The sequence below is a fragment of the Eschscholzia californica genome, unplaced genomic scaffold (assembly GCF_041429995.1).
Source record: "Eschscholzia californica isolate CP2 unplaced genomic scaffold, dmEscCali1.0.p SCAF_3, whole genome shotgun sequence".
NCBI classification, from domain to species: domain Eukaryota; kingdom Viridiplantae; phylum Streptophyta; class Magnoliopsida; order Ranunculales; family Papaveraceae; genus Eschscholzia; species Eschscholzia californica.
The window spans coordinates 65,272,290-65,291,037 of record NW_028238420.1 but is presented as its reverse complement, the minus strand read 5'-3'; the positions used below and the strand labels follow the sequence as shown (position 1 = coordinate 65,291,037).

The 18,748-nt window shown below is 38.4% G+C and overlaps 2 protein-coding genes across 3 annotated transcripts; one reads left to right on the top strand and one right to left on the bottom strand.

The window, feature by feature from the left end:
* Positions 1-74: 74 nt before the first annotated feature.
* LOC147553433 (urease-like) lies at positions 75-8,713 on the top strand. Of its 2 annotated transcripts, none has more exons than XM_086665394.1 (19): positions 75-493; positions 1,081-1,212; positions 1,376-1,449; positions 1,827-1,872; positions 2,229-2,334; positions 2,664-2,806; positions 3,239-3,349; positions 3,925-4,088; positions 4,238-4,616; positions 4,705-4,813; positions 5,566-5,693; positions 5,838-5,975; positions 6,057-6,148; positions 6,550-6,679; positions 6,752-6,910; positions 7,059-7,226; positions 7,641-7,775; positions 7,938-8,009; positions 8,314-8,713. In XM_086665394.1, exons 2-19 carry the CDS (start codon positions 1,087-1,089, stop codon positions 8,533-8,535), a joined length of 2,502 nt encoding a protein of 833 aa, XP_086521520.1. In that variant the 5' UTR covers positions 75-493; positions 1,081-1,086; the 3' UTR covers positions 8,536-8,713. The 2 variants fall into 2 exon arrangements, with proteins under 2 accessions (XP_086521520.1, XP_086521521.1); XM_086665395.1 differs by having other exon boundaries at positions 228-493; positions 1,069-1,212.
* Positions 8,714-9,872: 1,159 nt separating this feature from the next.
* TPLATE (ARM repeat superfamily protein) lies at positions 9,873-17,282 on the bottom strand. The gene is made up of 7 exons (XM_086665393.1): positions 15,624-17,282; positions 14,587-15,183; positions 13,326-13,687; positions 12,640-12,943; positions 12,290-12,412; positions 11,151-11,606; positions 9,873-10,794 (listed from the first exon to the last, which is right to left on the bottom strand). Exons 1-7 carry the CDS (start codon positions 16,749-16,751, stop codon positions 10,243-10,245), a joined length of 3,522 nt encoding a protein of 1,173 aa, XP_086521519.1. The 5' UTR covers positions 16,752-17,282; the 3' UTR covers positions 9,873-10,242.
* Between the last annotated feature and the right edge of the window lie 1,466 nt (positions 17,283-18,748).

The following is an 18,748-nucleotide window of genomic DNA, read 5'->3' as shown; positions in this document are numbered from 1 at the left end:
CACCTCTTGGCCCGAATTTACTTCCCACATAGACAGATCATTAACCATATTATAATGCTTTCTTATAGTTTTCCAGTTCCACGAGTGATGGTTTTTGGCCGGTCCCGGAGTACTGTTGTTGGGGAAGTATTTAGCTTTGATAAGCTTGGCCCAAATAGCTTCCGGTTCAGTTTTGAGGCGCCACGCCATCTTAGCTATTAGTGCACTATTGTCTATCTCCGGAAGATGAATACCTAAGCTTCCTTGACTTTTAGGGAGGCATATATATGACCACGCTTTGCTGCATATACCTTTAGCTTTACCCCCGCGCATTTCAGCAGACAGAAAACCAGTAGACTCAAATAAACCCGTTATTTCGTCCCATTTCCTCATCTTCATTATTTTCCTTCTTTCTTCTTCAAACACCAAGAAACACAGTCGTAGTAGCAGACGAGAGATTCTTCCGAACTGAAACCCTAAAACTCGTACGGAAACCGAAATCGTCATCATCTTAGTAAGTTAACTTCATTTTTTGTTCCTTTTATTTTAGAAATTTTGAAATCCTTGTTTTAATTTGATTTCTATAGTTTCTGTTCTTGCTTCAACTTAATTATAGATTTAGTCGGTAGTATTATTCTGCAATTTGTTGAACTTGTTTGTTTTTCTCTTACGAATTCATTAACGTGTTTGCTTGTTCTTCGATTTATCATTTTGTGCGATTTTAGTTATCTGAATTTTCTTGTGTCTAATTAGAGTATATCTAGTTACTGTTGAGAGATTCAATGAAGTATATGTGAAAATGAAACCTAATTCGATGAGTAAATTCTTCTGTTCTAGGCTTATTTTAACTCTGTTATTTGATGAACTTGTGTTTTCTTGCTCGGATTTCATTCTCTTATAAATTTCCATTACAGCTAATTCAGTTCTCCTAGTTAGCCTTGCATAATTAATCATATCTCTGAAGTCTGAAATGAACTAATAAGATTAGTTTGCTAATTTTATTTGGTTTTGTGGTTCACCACTCTAGTTGTGTGTCAGTGTTGGATTTTATTGTAATCATGTAGTGAGAATAGTGAATTAATGATTCAGCTGACAAATCAGGAAAAAATGAAGCTGGGACCAATAGAAGTCGAGAAATTATTGTTGCATGGAGCTGGATTTCTTGCACAAAAGCGTCTAGCTCGGGGTTTGAAGCTGAATCACACTGAAGCTATAGCACTTATAGCAACTCAGGTATTATTTGCTATGAACTCTAGTGTTAATTTTATCTGATTAAGATATTAGAATAGTGATTTTTTGTAGAAGCAAAAATCTTATGGGCAACTATGACTTAGATGTCTTTTTTTGTGCAAACTACACTTTCAGAGTTTATGTTTACATGTTTCATTTATGATAGATTTTGAACTTTGTCCGTGGTGGTGAAAAGACGGTTGCGGAATTAATGGACATTGGAAAACAATTGTTAGGAAGGTGAGACTGAGAATCCATAGTTTCTCGAGCCATCAGTATGACTTTCTTTTTGAAGGATAATTTATTCAGATAGAATGACCCTTCATTATGAGTATTATATTGTGTGGCTTATCAATCTATTCTTTGCTAATATACGTCAGTCCTCACATAGAATGCACACTGGTGACATTCATGGTTGTTGAGTCTGTGTGAAATGAATGATGGGTGGTTATTTTTTTGTGGCATTGGTCTTCCACATTGTGTCGTCATATACACAAAATACACCACCAAACCTTCTAATTTCACTAGCAGGTCGAAATAAGCTACATCTCACTGAAAATATCTTTTGGTGGGCATCCCGTAAAGCGCCTAATTCTAGTCTTTTTCTTGATCATCAGGAGACAAGTTCTTTCAGCCGTTCCACACCTTTTGGAAACAGTCCAGGTAGTATTTAACAAATTATTGATCATATCTTGAAAACTTATTCCTAAAACAACTTAACCCATGTGGACTGGCTTTAGTTTGTTTATGGTAAACCTCATAAAAGAAGAAGAAGTAAAAGATAACTCATATTAATCACTGGTAGTGCTTGACCTTTTACAATATTACCCGGTCTTTTGCATAATATTGACACCTGCCTTCCCTTCTCCACCTTAGCTTTAATTTATGCCCAAGTTGGTAAATAACTAAATATACTACCTTCCATGTTGGCGAGATAATAATCAATCATTGTCTTATATTGGTCCAGTGTGCTTCTAATTTCTAAATATAATGTATTTCTGCACCCTATTTTTTGTTAGGTTGAAGGGACCTTTCCAGATGGAACAAAGCTGATTACAGTTCACGACCCTATCGCCAGCGATAATGGAGACTTGGAGCTAGCTTTATGTGGTTCTTTTCTTCCAGGTTGGAAATACCATTTTATGGCATGGACAATTACATACACTTTTTCTGCCTAGTCATTCAGATTCTGAGGTCTAGTAACTATGTGTCTATGTTAAGTAGGTATCATCTTCAGAAGATGTGGTAATATAATTTGAAACCTCTGCTATTATAAGTTGATGGGAACTTGCAACATTTACCCCTTTTCCATTCTTAGTAAAAGGTTTGAAATTCTCGTCAAGGCTCACGGTAATGCTGATGTCTCAAGCAAGACCTGCTGGAATATCAAACTATGGTGACAAGCTGTTACCCTTAATGAGATATGAATTGACAGCGCATATTTTGTTTCACAGTTCCTTCGCTAGACAAATTTTTTGAGACCTCGGATGATGAAGTTCCTGGCGAAGTTATCTTTGGATTTGGTCAAATATTGCTTAACGTTGGAAGACAAGCTGTTACCCTTTTTGTTGCTAATCATGCAGACAGGCCAGTTCAGGTTCGTGTAATCCATGCTGTTGTTTAAACAGGATTGCTTCGATAGTTTCCAGCTAATTAATTCTGTCTTTATGATGATTTAATGGTACTTTGTTAATCACCTGAAAACTGCATATGTATATTTGTTCAGTCTATGTTATTCCTTGCAATCTTCACCAGTTACTGTTAAGAGTCTGAATAGTTTCCTTGCAGTATTCATGCAAATCTACTTACTAAACGTTTTAGGCACCCTTCAGCTTGTTATCTCCAATACATACAACATCTTATGTTGATGTTGAAAGATCTTCCTCTCCTCACTATTATTAAGCAAGTGGGGCTATTATTTCACATCTCTCAAAATAATCAGCATCTCATTGTTAGGGAGTTTGTAGCCAGAACTTCTGATTCAATTAATTGAATTTGACATCCTTTTGCTCTCGTCCCCAAATTGTAGATTGGTAGTCATTATCACTTCATCGAGGTAAATCCATATCTGGTTTTTGATCGAAGACGAGCATATGGTATGCGATTGAATATACCAGCAGGGACGGCTACTAGGTTTGAGGTATGATCCTGCTACATTTGTTTGTGAACTCAGTTCTGTGTCTTCCTCATCATTTTACTTGTTGCTAACTTGCTAGCTTGGGTTGGTGAATCTATAATCATTTATACTCCTCTTGTCATGACACAAACACATAATCTTGTAAACAAATTAACCTCTGAATGTTTTTTTCTGTATTGAGTAAAATTTATGTGGATGCTTGTAGTTTCCTTGCTGCATCCAATCAGTTTGGGTATTCTTCAGTAATTCAGTACTTCAAGATTGTGTTCTCTTTGTATCAACTCCTAAATTTCATGTTTGTACTCTTATCTGGTTATATGCGTTCTAGTCTTTCCACTGCTTTATAGCCATCATTCCTTATGCTATACTTATTCTGTGAAGCAAACATGATACTTCATGGTGCTCGGTCACTCTGATCCCTGTGCTTAGTATTTATAGTTTGTGTAGTCACTTATGCTTTTTTCATATATTTGCCTGAATGTCCTAAATGTGGCTTAGGGGATTGGGCGGGTATGTATTTGTTCTGTTTTTCATCCGTGAGCTCGTACTTAAGATCATTGAACTGGTTGCTTGACCAGCCAGGAGAAGCGAGAAGCGTTACTCTTGTAAGCATTGGAGGAAGGCGAGTGATCAGAGGCGGGAATGGCATTGCGGATGGTCCTGTTAATGTTTCTGAGGTTACCAAGGTCATGGAGGCTGTTAGTGCTAAAAGATTTGGTCACATAGAAGAAGCTAATGCTAGGTTTGGACATTCAACTGTAATACTGTTCTTGGAATCTTGTCCCCTTTTGTCCTCCCATATTGTATTAGCAAATAGTTTGGATTATTCGCGTCTCCCTGGCCCCAGAAGAACGAGAAAACTATGTCTAATTTCCGAATTTAACTCTGCAGTGAAGGTACCACAGGAGAAGGTTCTTTTTTCACAAGACAAATTTCTCGTGAAACTTATGCAAACATGTATGGGCCTACAACTGGGGACAAAATCCGCCTTGGTGATACGAACTTGTATGCAGAAATTGAAAGAGACTTTTCTGTATATGGTGATGAGTGTGTATTTGGAGGTGGGAAAGTGATAAGGGATGGAATGGGGCAAGCTTCAGGCTATCCATCATCAGATTGCTTGGATAATGTTATCACAAACGCTGTGATAATTGATTATACGGGAATATACAAAGCAGATATAGGTATCAAAGATGGACTGATTGTTGGTACGGGGAAAGCTGGAAATCCAGATATAATGGATGGCGTTTCGCTTAGTATGATTGTTGGGGTATATACTTCTACCGTTAGCACTAGAATAACTATGAACGCAAATCTTAGTTCTTGCATATTCTTATTCTTCCATTTCTTATATTCAGGTCAATACTGAAGTTATTGCTGGAGAAGGGCTTATTGTAACTGCAGGGGCCGTAGATTGTCATGTCAACTTTATCTGTCCTCAGTTAGTAGATACGGCAATATCAAGCGGTTTGGAAACCTAATTCTAAATCTGAACTAGTATATAAGAAAACTTTGACACTTTATTTTAAACCATAGTTAATCTACTTCGGGATAGATCTTTCAAGGAACTCAAGTTAGGTCATGGCTTCACCTGTGGTTCCATTGTGAACTGTCTAATCTACAAAGTCCAGCTCGAGACACTTCTATGTTGTAATCACCAGTCTTTCCCCACAATGTCACTATCGTGTTTTGAGTACTAGTACAATTATCCTTATCTCCATATTGGGAGAGTACTATGAAAAGCTTTGTCCAATTACCATGATTCTCATAAGTGAAATGTGACGAAATGAAGGGCATTAGCGTTCTCAATCCTGTGGACTTGTGATCTTTAGATATTCTTATACGATTCTTTACATTCAATTTCCATACCGATAAAAATGACAAACAAATTTTTGTAAAAATTGGCCAAAACTCCCTAGGCCAACTTTTTCTTTTTCTTCTTCTGACAAAAAAATCCACTATTTTTTTAGGCTTCAACTCCCTACGTAATGTTTACCACTGTTCTACACATTTTTGGACATAGTAAATTTTGTACAGGTTCACAAATATTATGTAAGATTTGCACATAATTTGCACAGGAAGTTCAAGCCTAAAGAGATACTGACATGTCTTTTTGGCAACCAATAGGAAATTTGGTCTTCGGTTCAATTAGCACTGGTATTGTGCCAGATAGTTCCTGAATATCTTTTCAGTTTTCACACGTTTTTAAATCCATGAAGGTATCACGACGTTAATTGGAGGAGGGACAGGACCAGCTGATGGGACTTGTACACCTGCACCAGTTCATATGAAGCTTATGCTACAGTCAACTGATAATTTCCCCTTAAACTTTGGATTTACAGGGAAGGTTTGTAAGCTCTACATTTAACATTATTTGAATTCGAGATACTGGCCTTATTATTTTTAGCCCAAAAGGAAACAGTTCGTACGTTCAGATTCTTTTGGTTTTTCTTACCTTCCCTCATTTCATCACTCTTTCCTGGTTATTTAGGGAAATAGTTCCAAGCCAGATGGGTTGGCTGAAATAATAAAAGAGGGAGCAATGGGCTTAAAGCTGCATGAGGACTGGGGAAGCACCCCTGCTGCAATAGACAACTGTTTGAGTGTTGCTGACCAATATGATATTCAAGTATTATATTTCAAGTCATTTCGACTTCTATTGATCTACTTTTTTTTAATCTTTGCTTGATGCTTTCCTAATTATTGATAGGTAAATATCCATACCGACAGCTTAAACGAATCTGGATGTGTGGAGCATACAATTGTTGCATTCAAAGAGAGAACAATCCATACTTATCACAGGTGAAGCTTGCGTACTTATTGTTATGTCTTTGTCATTGATAACTCAACATTTAATATAATTGTATTTAATCTACATTTATTTACAAGCCATAGCTTTTGTTTCTTTCACTCTTTTCTGTCTATTTACAAACTATTTCCTCCCACTAGAAGGTGTTCCATCTAATTCTTATTAACATGGGAAATAGTGACATATAAGTGGATTCGTAGCCTTACTAAATTGGTAAACCTTTTATTCTGACTATCTTTATCACTGGATAGAAGGAGCACTTCTTATATGGGTTCTTTCTTTACTTAATTTCTCTTTTATCCTCTAATTTTGTAAATGAAGACCGTGCATTATCACTTACTTTTAGTTTATCTTTCATATTTTTTTTGAAGTATATATCCTTCTTGTTGAGCAGTGAAGGTGCAGGTGGTGGTCATGCTCCAGATATCATCAAAGTATGTGGTGTGAAAAATGTCTTGCCGTCATCTACAACTCCGACCCGTCCTTTTACCTCTAATACAGTAGATGAGCACCTCGACATGCTGGTATGATGAAAGAAAATATGTTTTTCACTTTCAATATTTTCTACCTCTCAAAACATGTTGGATTTCACACAGATGGTCTGTCATCACCTTGATAAGGACATTCCAGAAGATGTTGCATTTGCTAAATCTCGGATAAGGACAGAAACAATTGCTGCAGAAGACATTTTGCATGATATGGGAGCTATCAGTACTATTTCTTCTGATTCGCAAGCTATGGGCCGAATTGGAGAGGTCTGGAAGTCTCTCGACTACCAACACTTTTGACATTTTAAATGACATGTCATCTATATATTTTATTATTTTCTAATTCTGCGCACACTACTGCTCGAATTCTAGCTGTCGGAATTCCTGAGATCTAACATAGAGATTCTCTTACCAGGTGATAACCCGTACATGGCAAACTGCTCACAAGATGAAGGAACAGAGAGGACCACTTGATCATAGTCAGTCCAGCAATGATAATTTTCGTATTAAAAGATACATTGCCAAGTATACGATAAATCCTGCAATAACTAATGGGATTTCACAGTATGTTGGTTCCATTGAGGTATGCTACCTTCAGCTTTTTTAGTTTTAGCTCTAACTGATTAACCTGTCTCAGAAAAACTAATAACGCAGATGGGTAAGACTATACCGTATCATCCTGATTCTTCTTTATAAATGAAAACCAGGATTAGACCCGCAAAATAGTCGACAATTCTCTTAATACCAGCATCTGCACACATTTTATGTCTTACGGTATCAGGTCATTTATTTACTTATTTACTTTTGAGTCGCCTATTGTTAGACTACACGAAACCAGCATTACATAGAGTGTTTTTTATACCCCTAAGACAATACGTGCAAGTACAGAAAAGAAAAGGAGGAAAGAGTAGCATATTAACATAGGATTGAACTCTTGATAAGTCTCTTACTAAATGAGTTCCAGACTTAGTAAACTACCATATACTTGGTTCCACAGGTTGGGAAATTGGCTGATCTTGTTTTATGGAAACCTTCTTTCTTTGGAGTAAAACCAGAAATGGTTATCAAAGGCGGTGAAGTTGCCTGGGCTAATATGGGTGACCCAAATGCCAGCATTCCTACGCCTGAACCGGTAACATTTGCTCTATTCTTTCTATAATCCATCAACTGTTTACTCCCTGTGACAATAACTCTGATGGACTGAAGAGATGGTCTATTAGTAGATGAAAATCACTTTTTCCAACCTAGTATTATTAGGTTTCTAACGTGACATATCGACCTCGAGTTTTTGCAGGTGATGATGAAACCTATGTTTGGTGCAGTTGGCAATGCTGGATATTCAAATTCAATCGCTTTTGTCAGCAAGGCACGGTCACCCCCTCTCTTCTTGTAACGTTAGCATAATGGTCCATGATATACCGTGTCGGTCCAGAAAGAGCCCGACATGGCCTCTTTATTAGCTGCGACTACATGGTACGACCCACTTAAAGACAACCCTAAACCCCTCCAACTAAAGGAGTTAAACACAGCCACTGCACGACCCATTTTTGGATGGATGCCACGGGCTATAAACAGACCGTTCCGCTACGGCTTGGCCTGTTAAGCGCTACTTTATTACTACGGCTACTACTAAATGCATAATAACTGTAGTTTGTTTCGTATGATATTAGGTTGCGAAAGAAGCTGGAATCTCAACAGAGTACGGACTCGGGAAGAAGGTTGAAGCCGTGGGGAATTTGCGTAAACTTACTAAGCTTGATATGAAGCTCAACGATGCACTTCCGCGTATTGAAGTGGATCCAGAGACTTATATAGTGACGGCAGACGGGGTGCACCTCACTTGCGCTCCAGCCACTACAGTTCCTCTTTCGCGAAATTACTTCCTCTTTTAAGCTTGACGATTGAACTGAACAGAGTAATGGCTTAAACTTCAAGAACAAGATTGCACCTCACTACAAGATTGTTTGACCTTCTAGTGTTCCCAATAATAATGTTTCGGAAGCTGACATGCTTTTTCTTTGTTGTTGTTTTTTAGGTTTAGATAACTCAATAAAGTTACTCGTTGCCTTACATGATCTACACAGTAACCAGAATATTTTTAGGGCAAAAACGTCTGGTGATGTCTGCGCGTGTGAGCCAGATAGGTAATAACCCATATTTCTCCTAAAACTTCAGACCTCAACTAGTTTAGCTAACCAACAAAAAAGTAAATCCAACTGGGAGACTGAGTTTATCTAATAAATTTGGTACATTAAATCAGGAAGACCAACAAACTACCAAATATTCGACAAAAAGAAAAAAGTGTTTATTACAAAAGGAGAACTCACACGTATTCAGGGGAGCCTTCTTATTGCTGCATACCAGGGTGGGGTCCTCAACTAGGGTTTAGTCACAACAAGGTAGCTGTAGGGGAACCTGTGGCTGGATCGGTGTGGTCTTTGATTGGGGTGAAGTCATAACAAGATAGCGGTAGGGGAACCTGTGGCTGGATTGGTGGGGTCTTCGGCTGGGGCGAAGTCATAGCATACCACGGTGGGGTCTTCGACTGGGGCGAAGTCATAGCATACCACGGTGGGGTCTTCGACTGAGTTGAAGTCGTAACAAGGTAGCCCGTAAGGGCACCCATGGCTAGATTTGTGGGGTCTTCGACTGCGGTGAAGTCGTAGCATACCACGGTGGGTCATCGACTGGGGCGTGAAGTCATAACTAGGTGGCTGTAGGGGAACCTGTGGCTGGATTGGTGGGGTCTTCGACTGGGGTGAAGTTGTAGCATACCACGGGGACTTCGACTGGGGTGAAGTCGTAGCATACCACAGTGAGGTCTTCGATTGGGGTGAAGTCGTAGCATACCACGGTAGAGTCTTCGACTGGGTTGAAGTCGTAGGCTCATAGCAATGTAGCCGTAGGGAACCCGTGGCTGGATAGGTGGGGTGTTCGACTGGGGTAAAGCCGTGACAAGGTAGCCGCCTGTGACTGGATTGAATCATCCATGATGGAAATACACTCTTCCATGGACCAGCAAGCTACGACCAAAAAAGCAGCAAATTCCGCAACAAGAGCATTCGAATTGAAATACTATATGTAACATTATTTTTATTTTTTGATGAAAGATATGTAACATTAATTTGACCTAGAAATATCAGCATCAATAATTTGTTACCACTCTGACTTCTGAAAACATAGAATAAAATGGTTAATTTAGTTAAAACTATCATACTAGAAATTAGAATACAGAAACAAAAACACCCTCTATTAATTCAAATGTACAACAAGTGTCAAAGCTCAAGCAAACATGAATGCTCTCTCTTCTTCCAAACTCCAAACTAAACAAACATCACACTGGTAAAAGAAAATATTATTGTACAATCATTTTCGAACAAAAACCTGGAAACTCACATCTCATTGTTATCTGCTCTCAATGAGTTCCAAACACAATCAGTGCCTTGAAAATTACAAAAGGAGGAAATCGTCGAGAAATGGTAACATCACTTGAACTATTCCCAATGATCTAATTCAGAAAAATCGAAGTTGATACTAGAAGAGACTTTGGGTATCAAAAGAAAGAAACCCGAACCTGGAAGTAGTGAAAGCAGACACGATTAATGAACTTGTGTTCGAGTCTCTTTGGATAGCATATGCCATTCTTGTATTACTGCTGACTGAAGAGCTCGGTGCTCGGCCTCCTCTGCTGTTAGTTTTGACAATGTCGAAGGTCCTTTGGTTTTTTCATCTTCTTCTACTTCACCGTTTTCTTTCTTTTTGTTCTTCTTTTTCTTCTTATCTTCATTGTCGTCTTCCTCATCATCGTCTGATTCTTCTAACTCTTCGTCAGGTTTTGGTTCTTGAGGTGGAGGTTGAGCAGCTTTTAACAACGCTAATCGCTCCATTGAAATTCTTAGTTTCTCGACGCTCGCTAACTTAACTTCATCTTCGGGCATATATTCTACGTCTCCGTCAGTAACATCATCTAACCATCCTTGTAAATCTGACTCAATCTCCTTCGTAATTGATGCGTCTGATGCTCTAATTACGAATTTACACATCATGGTTGTGGTTTCATCTCCCAGGTCAACGTTTCTGCTCACTTCACTAGCACCAAAAATCATCATCCCTAAAAATCCTCCATACCAAGTTTTCGCCGCAAAGCAAAGCTGTCCAGGTCCAAGAATCAAATAGAATTTTAGTTAAATTGGCATTATAACAAAAAAGTATATATCAGATCTAGAAGCATGAAGCAAGGTGGTATTAATTTTTGTTTAATCGATTGTATCTAAGTTCTGCGTTTGACTTGTTGAGGGCAAAATTGTCATTTCAACTTATTCCGAGACAATGGGCTCTTCATTCAAGCTTATTTTATGTCCGACACGGATAGACCCAAAATCAGCCCGAGTAAGCCATTCAGAGAAGTCAGATAAAAACAAATGAAATCTAACTTGAGTCAGGTTAGGATCTCAATTCAGATGTCATATAGTGGGAAAGAACGCCAACCAAGAACAATACCACTTACTTGAAACCCAGCAACCGTACGAAGGATGTGTGAACAGACTTTGTGGAAAGGTTTAGAAGAGAGGGATTTGAGTCCTCTAAGAAAAGGAGAAGCGCCGTATTGTTGTGCAGCAGTAGCTTTAAAACCACTTCCTTCATAAGTATATGCACCTGAGTATTCCAGTACAGCAGGCAAACTAGGCCATAGGCGAAAATATTCAACGGGCGAGATTTTGTGTGGTAAAAGAAGATCAGTCAAAGGAATCTTGTAAGGTTGGCATCTTAGAAGAACGGGTTCTCCTAATTCTGGCCTTAAGCTTCGTTTTTGCCTCGTGATTTGTGGGTCCTCTTCTGTATAATCTCCTTCGTATTCTCCTGCAGCACCACTTCCATAGAATGGGTAGTACAATACTTGAACCCAAAGAGCACTTCTCTCAAAATGGGAGACACCCATTGTCACACTACAAAGCACTGGATCCTACCAATAAGAACATTAAGTAAATTTTAGAACTTCATTAGCTAAAAGAAACTGCATAATTATACTAGACAAAGAAAACAAAAAAGTTTATGGGAAATAGCTATCCCTCTGAATCTGGTAAAGTTATGATTCTTATGAACTACGATGATAATCAAATTCGGAGAAAATAATGAGAAACATTATCTGAGGAATCAACTTTCGAGTTGCAAATTGACAAAATCAACTCTCGAGATGCTAAAATGCTAAATTAGTTACTTGGGTGACTTAACACGGTACATAGAAGCACATTATGCGAAGAAAAAAAACTAGATATTGTATTTTGTTTCGCATCAGTATTCAGAAAAAAGAAGACAATGAACGATGGGTCACTGAAAATTGAGTTTGCCAACACATTCAACTGCATACGAGCTGGTACTTGACAATTTGGAAAATATATAAAATATGGATGTTTGGCAGGAAACTAAATGGACCTCCACTACATTGGTGGTTCTTATGAAACAGAAGATGCGTAGCATAAGGAGATCTAGATTCTAGAACTAAGTATTTGTGGTACCAACAATGACGACGCTAGACTGCTTAAATTTTAACACGAGGAAGTTATATTGGCATTGGATTTGAATTGTATTTAGGAAAGAATAATTAACAATGGGTGAAAAAATTATTCAAGTAGTCTTGAGTAGAACCTGTGAAACAAGATTACGCAACTGTCGCACTGCTTGAGGAGATCCATCCATGAAATTTAGAGCACCAGATACCCCAACACGAACGTCAACCCTGTTGAGCTCTAATTCAGTGATGTTCAAAACCTGTTAGTACACCTACCAGTTAGCATCAGTTACTGAAAGCTTCAAATAAATCTGGGTGGCCTTAAAGATAATGAGTTGGTCAGTTGGTCTTAGTGCCTATCTCTAAAATGTTTTAGCCCGTCCAAACACAAAGCAAGAATAGATACACACTAAACAACTTTTTTAGTCGAAAAGAAAAGATAAAGATTGTATTGAAACATATGTTACCAGTAATGAAGGGACCTGACCTTAAGATGCAATGTGACTCTTCCATCATTTGAGTCTGTTAAATGGTATGCTTCAACATAACATGGATCACTACTGCCACTCAAAGTAATTGCGCTTGGAGGCACTTTTAGAGAAGTAGAATCAACTCCTTTTGTCAGTAAGACAGTTAGTTCACTAGGATCTGGCCTCCAAAGCTCTTGAATAGCTTTGTGAACCAAGCCTTCCAACTTTCTATCCTGAGCAGCAGATGCTTCGTAGAACTGAACCGTGAGTTTGTGGTGACTAAATGGATAATCTCCGCTTGTTTCACTAACTCCAGCCCACCTGTAAAAGTCCGATGATCAACCTTAACTACTCAAACAGAAGTATATAAGATTATAAGTAAACAACTGCTCAGTCAGCTCGGATCATTTGAGTAACATTATGGGGAGCTACATGACTTATTAGATCAATATTCCAAATCATTCCATCAAGGTATCAAATTGAACTATAGAAGTAAGAAACCTCTAGTTTCTTCATGTTCTTTACATTTTCTCGTATAGAGCACCTAGGGACGTATTTGAACGTATCCATTACCCAGGTATACACTGTCTATTCGCATACTAACCCAGTTTTCGCCTCTGTACTACTTATCCTCCTCCCGGTTAATTAAAGAGGGAAACAAAAATAGTAATTTGTCAAAACGAGATAAAATAAAAATGCTTACTTGCTTTCCTTATGATCTGCAACGTATTTAAGCCTCTGTAGTATAAGACGGCACTGGTGCTTGTTCACAGAATCAGCCAAACTGTTACTCCTAAATTCTTCTAGCTCTTTAGTCAGAAGCTGCCCTGCTCTAGGATGACGTGACCCCAAACGTTGAGCGCATAAAAGAACTGCTTGCACATCTTGAAGCCTATTTGATGTATTTGCAGATGCATCCATGTTGAACAACACCTTGTGCATATTTGAAATAATAATGTTCAAGGGATCCTCGGGGTCATCTGCTAAGAGGGGATCCAGACCTTCTAAATCAATGTGCTCAGATACAGCCCAAATAAGGCGAGCACATATTCTTGGTGTATTCACCTGGCAAGGGGTAAAGCAGATTGTCAATTCAGAACTTCATATGAATTATGGATAAATGAAAGAATAGAACAAGAACCGTAAAAAGCAAAATGTAGCACAACAAACTGTCAGGCTCAGGAGCATGATGCTCCCAAACAAATTTATAAGCACTCGGGATATTGCATACACACCATACAAGAAAGTAATTACTCAGGATTACATTAGCTTGAATAAGTTCAATAGCCGTACAAAACTTCACAGAAATTGCAACAAAAATGAAAAGGCCAAGGTCACATCATTAATCATCCTTTATCAGCAAAAATACCTTCAAAAAATGTTTTTTCGCTGATCAAAACAGACATCGGAAGAAATGTTGATGAAAACAGCATAACATGAACAGTTGACAAGAACTTCACAGAAAGTTAAATTCCTCCTATCTAGTTCAAGAGCAATATTTCAACTGACTTGTTACAAGAAAATATCTATACACCTGATATATCCAATAGACATCCTCAAAACATGCTAGTAGTCAATAAAACGATGAACCTAAACAGAATACAGCATTCTACATAACTATTTTTGAAAAAGGAAAATAGAAGTAACATAGAATGTTGTATTAAGTATAGGTTCATTGTTCTATATATCATGCACATAAAACATAAGCTTTGACCAAGTCTAAGTGTCTAACAGAGTAACAGACTTATTTCCGTCCTAGCATGCCATGATGGTGAATGTCACCAAACTTTTAAATCTACACATTGCAACAGAGTCTTGTAAATGGACATCAATATTACGTGAAATCAAATTTGCACCTTTAATTTCATTTCATGCCTCGCAAACAGTAGTCATGTGTATTGTAAATCACAACCAGCAAGTATCTGCATACTCTTAGTTAAGTTCACAAGAAAGAAATAACAAACCTCTCGCAGATGTTTAACAAGCTCACGTTGCAAATTTTGTAGCCTTGTTTCATTCAAAATCTGATCCTGAGAAGCTCCATCTTTAACCCTTTTAACACCACCCCTGGTGTCATAGATATGGCACAACCTAACCAGCAACTTCAAATAGCAATCTATAGCATAAGTCCGTCCTCCGCAATCCCATTTAACACATGGTTTACAAACTTCCACCACTTCCAATGCTGGCTCTGTCCAATTTAATGCACCATAACCAGTTCCATAAGCCAATGCTCCAATTACTCTGCTCTCTGTACCAGAAGTCTTTTGTTCAGGAAGTGGAAGAGATAACTGAAAACAACTTTCCACTAGTGAAGCAACGAGCTCCTCTCTGAATAAACTTTTACTTGTTGTACTATTGAGATCATCTCTAATCCTCGCATCTTCAAAAAATGAAGCAATATCGGTTCCTGGGAGGGGCTTCTGACCTCTTCTGACACTCTCTTTTGCAAATAGATCAACACAGAGTGCTGTACGGCAAATACATGCTAGAGCATGCATACGATCTGACTCTGCTCTTAGATTTCTAACCATAAGAAGCAACCTCTTAAACAATGAAACCTACGTGTAAAACAAACATGTTAGCAGGCCGGTCAAATTCAATAATCAAGGAAAGATTGCTGGTCACTAAGTAACATAAACTAACAGGTAGTAAGCTTGAACATTCATTGTTTAATCCATACCCCAAAATTTAACTAGTGTTCATTATTCGATATAAGTTACAAATTGTTCATATTTTACATCATTGAGTGGAGTCATTCACCATTATCTTGCATCCTTTCATGGAAAGATAACAACAAGATTCAAGTTATAGAGCTGAAATAATAACCAAATTGATGAACCAATTTTTTTTTTCAAAACCACTAAATTGATTAACTAAATCATACGTGTAGTCTTATTGGGTAAACCGTAAACATGTACAAATGCTTCTAGTGAAGTTTTACTCTTGATCCAGATAACTATCGGTTACTAAATGAGAAAGAAAGAGATATAATAAGCACCTGCATATGAAGATCCAGTAGGTGTAAGTTAGTAACCACAGCCCTAACTATACTTTCTCTAGCAGAAGAGAACTCTTGCCTGTCCCATAATGTGAGGATTGCTGTGATTGATGCAGAGGCCCATTCTGGCTTACCTCCAGGAACATCAGCCAGATACAACATATTGATTCCGACTTCAAATATCAAAGATGGATCCAACGAAGACAAGAAATGGGCCAAATGCGAAACCACATCTAGAACTCCAACAGCCTTCTCTGCATTACCCGACTCTTCTACATTCGCATTACTACTGACATTTCCAGATTTCGAAAGCTTTCTGAAAATCTCAACTGCACCTGAAGCTACTGCTTTAACCGCATAAACAAGCGGAAACACAGTCACCCTAAAACTCTCAACTGGAAGAATCAAAGACCTAGACATTAATGCATTCCTCTTCTTCCACACAAAATCCACAGTTGACGAAACCCAATTTGACCTAATTGACAAAGAATTCTCACTATCAACTAATTTATCCCCAGCCAAACGACTCATCCTTTTCGAATCAAACTCCTGAAACAATCTCCCTACTGACTCAAACGCAACTTTAGAAACTGCATCTGATCTATCTAACATATTCTGAGCAATCCGTTTCCACCAATTTGAGATCTTTTCAAGTAAATTCACATTATTCTCACACAAAATAACAAGATCATCTCTAGCTAAAATACAACCTAGTGTTTCCGTAATAGAATACCTAAGATTATCACTGTGTGAATCAAAACAACTAGAGATTTCCTTACTACAATCTGTAATAAGCTTACCTAATCGATACGAAGGAATTGCAGCTAAAATTGAAACAGCAGCAGCAGTAACATCAGGATCAGGAAAATCAAGATCATTACGAATTCCAGTACAAACAGTTTCCCATAGATCGGCAGTAAGTCGAGTAGATCGAATCAAATCGAAAGCAAGTTTCTTACAGATAGCTGATGCCGGTGCGGCGACGATCTCTTCACAAGCAGATTTTGCAATGACGGAGATATCTCTACCAGCTGCGGATTGTTGTAAAGCGATGAGAAGAGCACCGGATTGACGAAGAGCGTCATTTGAACGAAGATCCGCTTGGATCTGAGCGAAGAGAATGTCCATCTATGAGACCGCCAGTTCTAGGGTTTCGAAGTTCTTCCCGCGTAAAAAAAAAAAGTTGCAGAAATGAGGGTACTGAGATCCACCAGAAATAAAGATCAAAATCGGTGATAATTGTGTTTTTCGCTTTTCTTTCAGGTTTCCGGTCTCCAACTAAGAGTAAGTAATATTGGGAGATATACTTTTGTTAAACGAAGACCAGTTAAGTTTGAGAACTGGATTTTTATTTTTACTTGGATCTGATTAATAGACCGATTAGGCCAGAGTGGGGGCATCATATATTTTGGTTGGAAAATCTTGAATGCTCCCACAAGAGTAGAAATACCGAATCAGTCTAGTACCTATGCCCCGCCATGCTTATCGGGCCTCGTTGTCTGATAACGGGCATTAACCGACCGTACTGATTAGAAAACACAGGCAGGCTCGTGTGTGAACCTTGTGCCAATTACATGTCCGAGGTCAGACCGATTATGAACCTGATTTTTGCCCGAGTAAATGCCCTAGCCTTGCTCAACAACTGGCCTTGGGTTTAATGCGTTCTACTTGGGCTTAATGGGTTATTGTCTATTTTTCATAAGCATTATCGGTTTAATGTCTTCTAGTTGGCCTTCTGGTTGGAAAGCATGAATTGGGTTATTGTCTATTTTTTAGGGGCACTATTGGGTTGCTCGAATTTTACTCGTCCGACATATGATTTGTCCGTTCAATCAAGCAACGTTGGGTGTGTGGGGGTGTGTGTGGGGGGGGGGGGGGGGGGGGGGGGGCGTATCACCCGCCCAACCTCCCTCAGAAAATGTAATGTTTATCATGCTACCCGTTCGACCTGACTCTTATTATGCCTGCACCGCGCCGATCCCAGTTACAACCCCTTTTTATTCTCTTTGTGTTGGTTGTTAGCGTAGGGTCTCTACTAAAATCTCATTGGCAACCATCCTTCACTAAAAAAGTATCTTTCTTGAAACCCTACCTCAATTTCTCGTCGCTCGTTTCAAATAAGTAAGATGAAATCTCTAGATTATTAGTTATGTATTTTTTTTTTGTTTTTTGAACCAAGCGAACCATATTCATTCATACGTGATAGAATCACAATTGTTACATGGATGATCATATTATTTCTCTCTTCAAACATCATGAGAGTTGCATACCTTTAAATGCAAAGTGCCTCATAATGAGAAAGAAATTGGACTAGACACGACTCAAGAAAATGACCGTAAAAGTCGAAAATGAAAGGATCCTATAGATCACGGATGAAAAGACCCTAAAGGTCACCAAAATAACTGAAAATACAAGTTAAGAATATACTAATTTACAGCCCCCGTTACATTCGCCGGAAAACCGCAATTGTCACTGGAAAACCGCCTTAGTCGCCGGAAAACCGCCTTCGTCCTCGAAAAACCGCCATCACCATAGAAAAAAACCGCCATCTCTTAATTCTTCTTCATCATATGGTTTTTCCTTTTCTTCTAAACCGTATAAACATTCTACATTCACTGTCGATTCTTCTTCTTCGTATCTCCACTTTCTGATGATGATTGACGAAAACATCTTCCTTTTGACCTTATGATAGGAATCAACCATGATTTTAAAGAATATGATGATCGGAGAAAGATTTTCCTCCGTTGTAATGTGTATATCGAATTAGTTATGTATTCTTTTGACTAGCCTAATTTTCCACAATTTTGGCGAAAAATTGAACTACTAGGAATTTCCATCCAATGTCTCATTATTAGATTATTGAAGATCGTGATTATAGATGACTGATTTCAGTAAGGTTGTTGCTTTAGGACATAAAGAAAAGTCTTCCGAGCATAAAGGCTTTGGTCGACAAGGTTTGACTTAAGGGCCATCTTCGTTCTGGGTAAAAAAAGTTGACTTTGTTATTTTTCTCCCAATAATCTCAACTCCTGGATGTGTCTCTCCCTTTTACTGTCTCTCCTACTCTTTTGTTGTCTCTCTATCTCACTCTCACTCACTTTTTCTCTTAATTCCTGGGGAGGTAA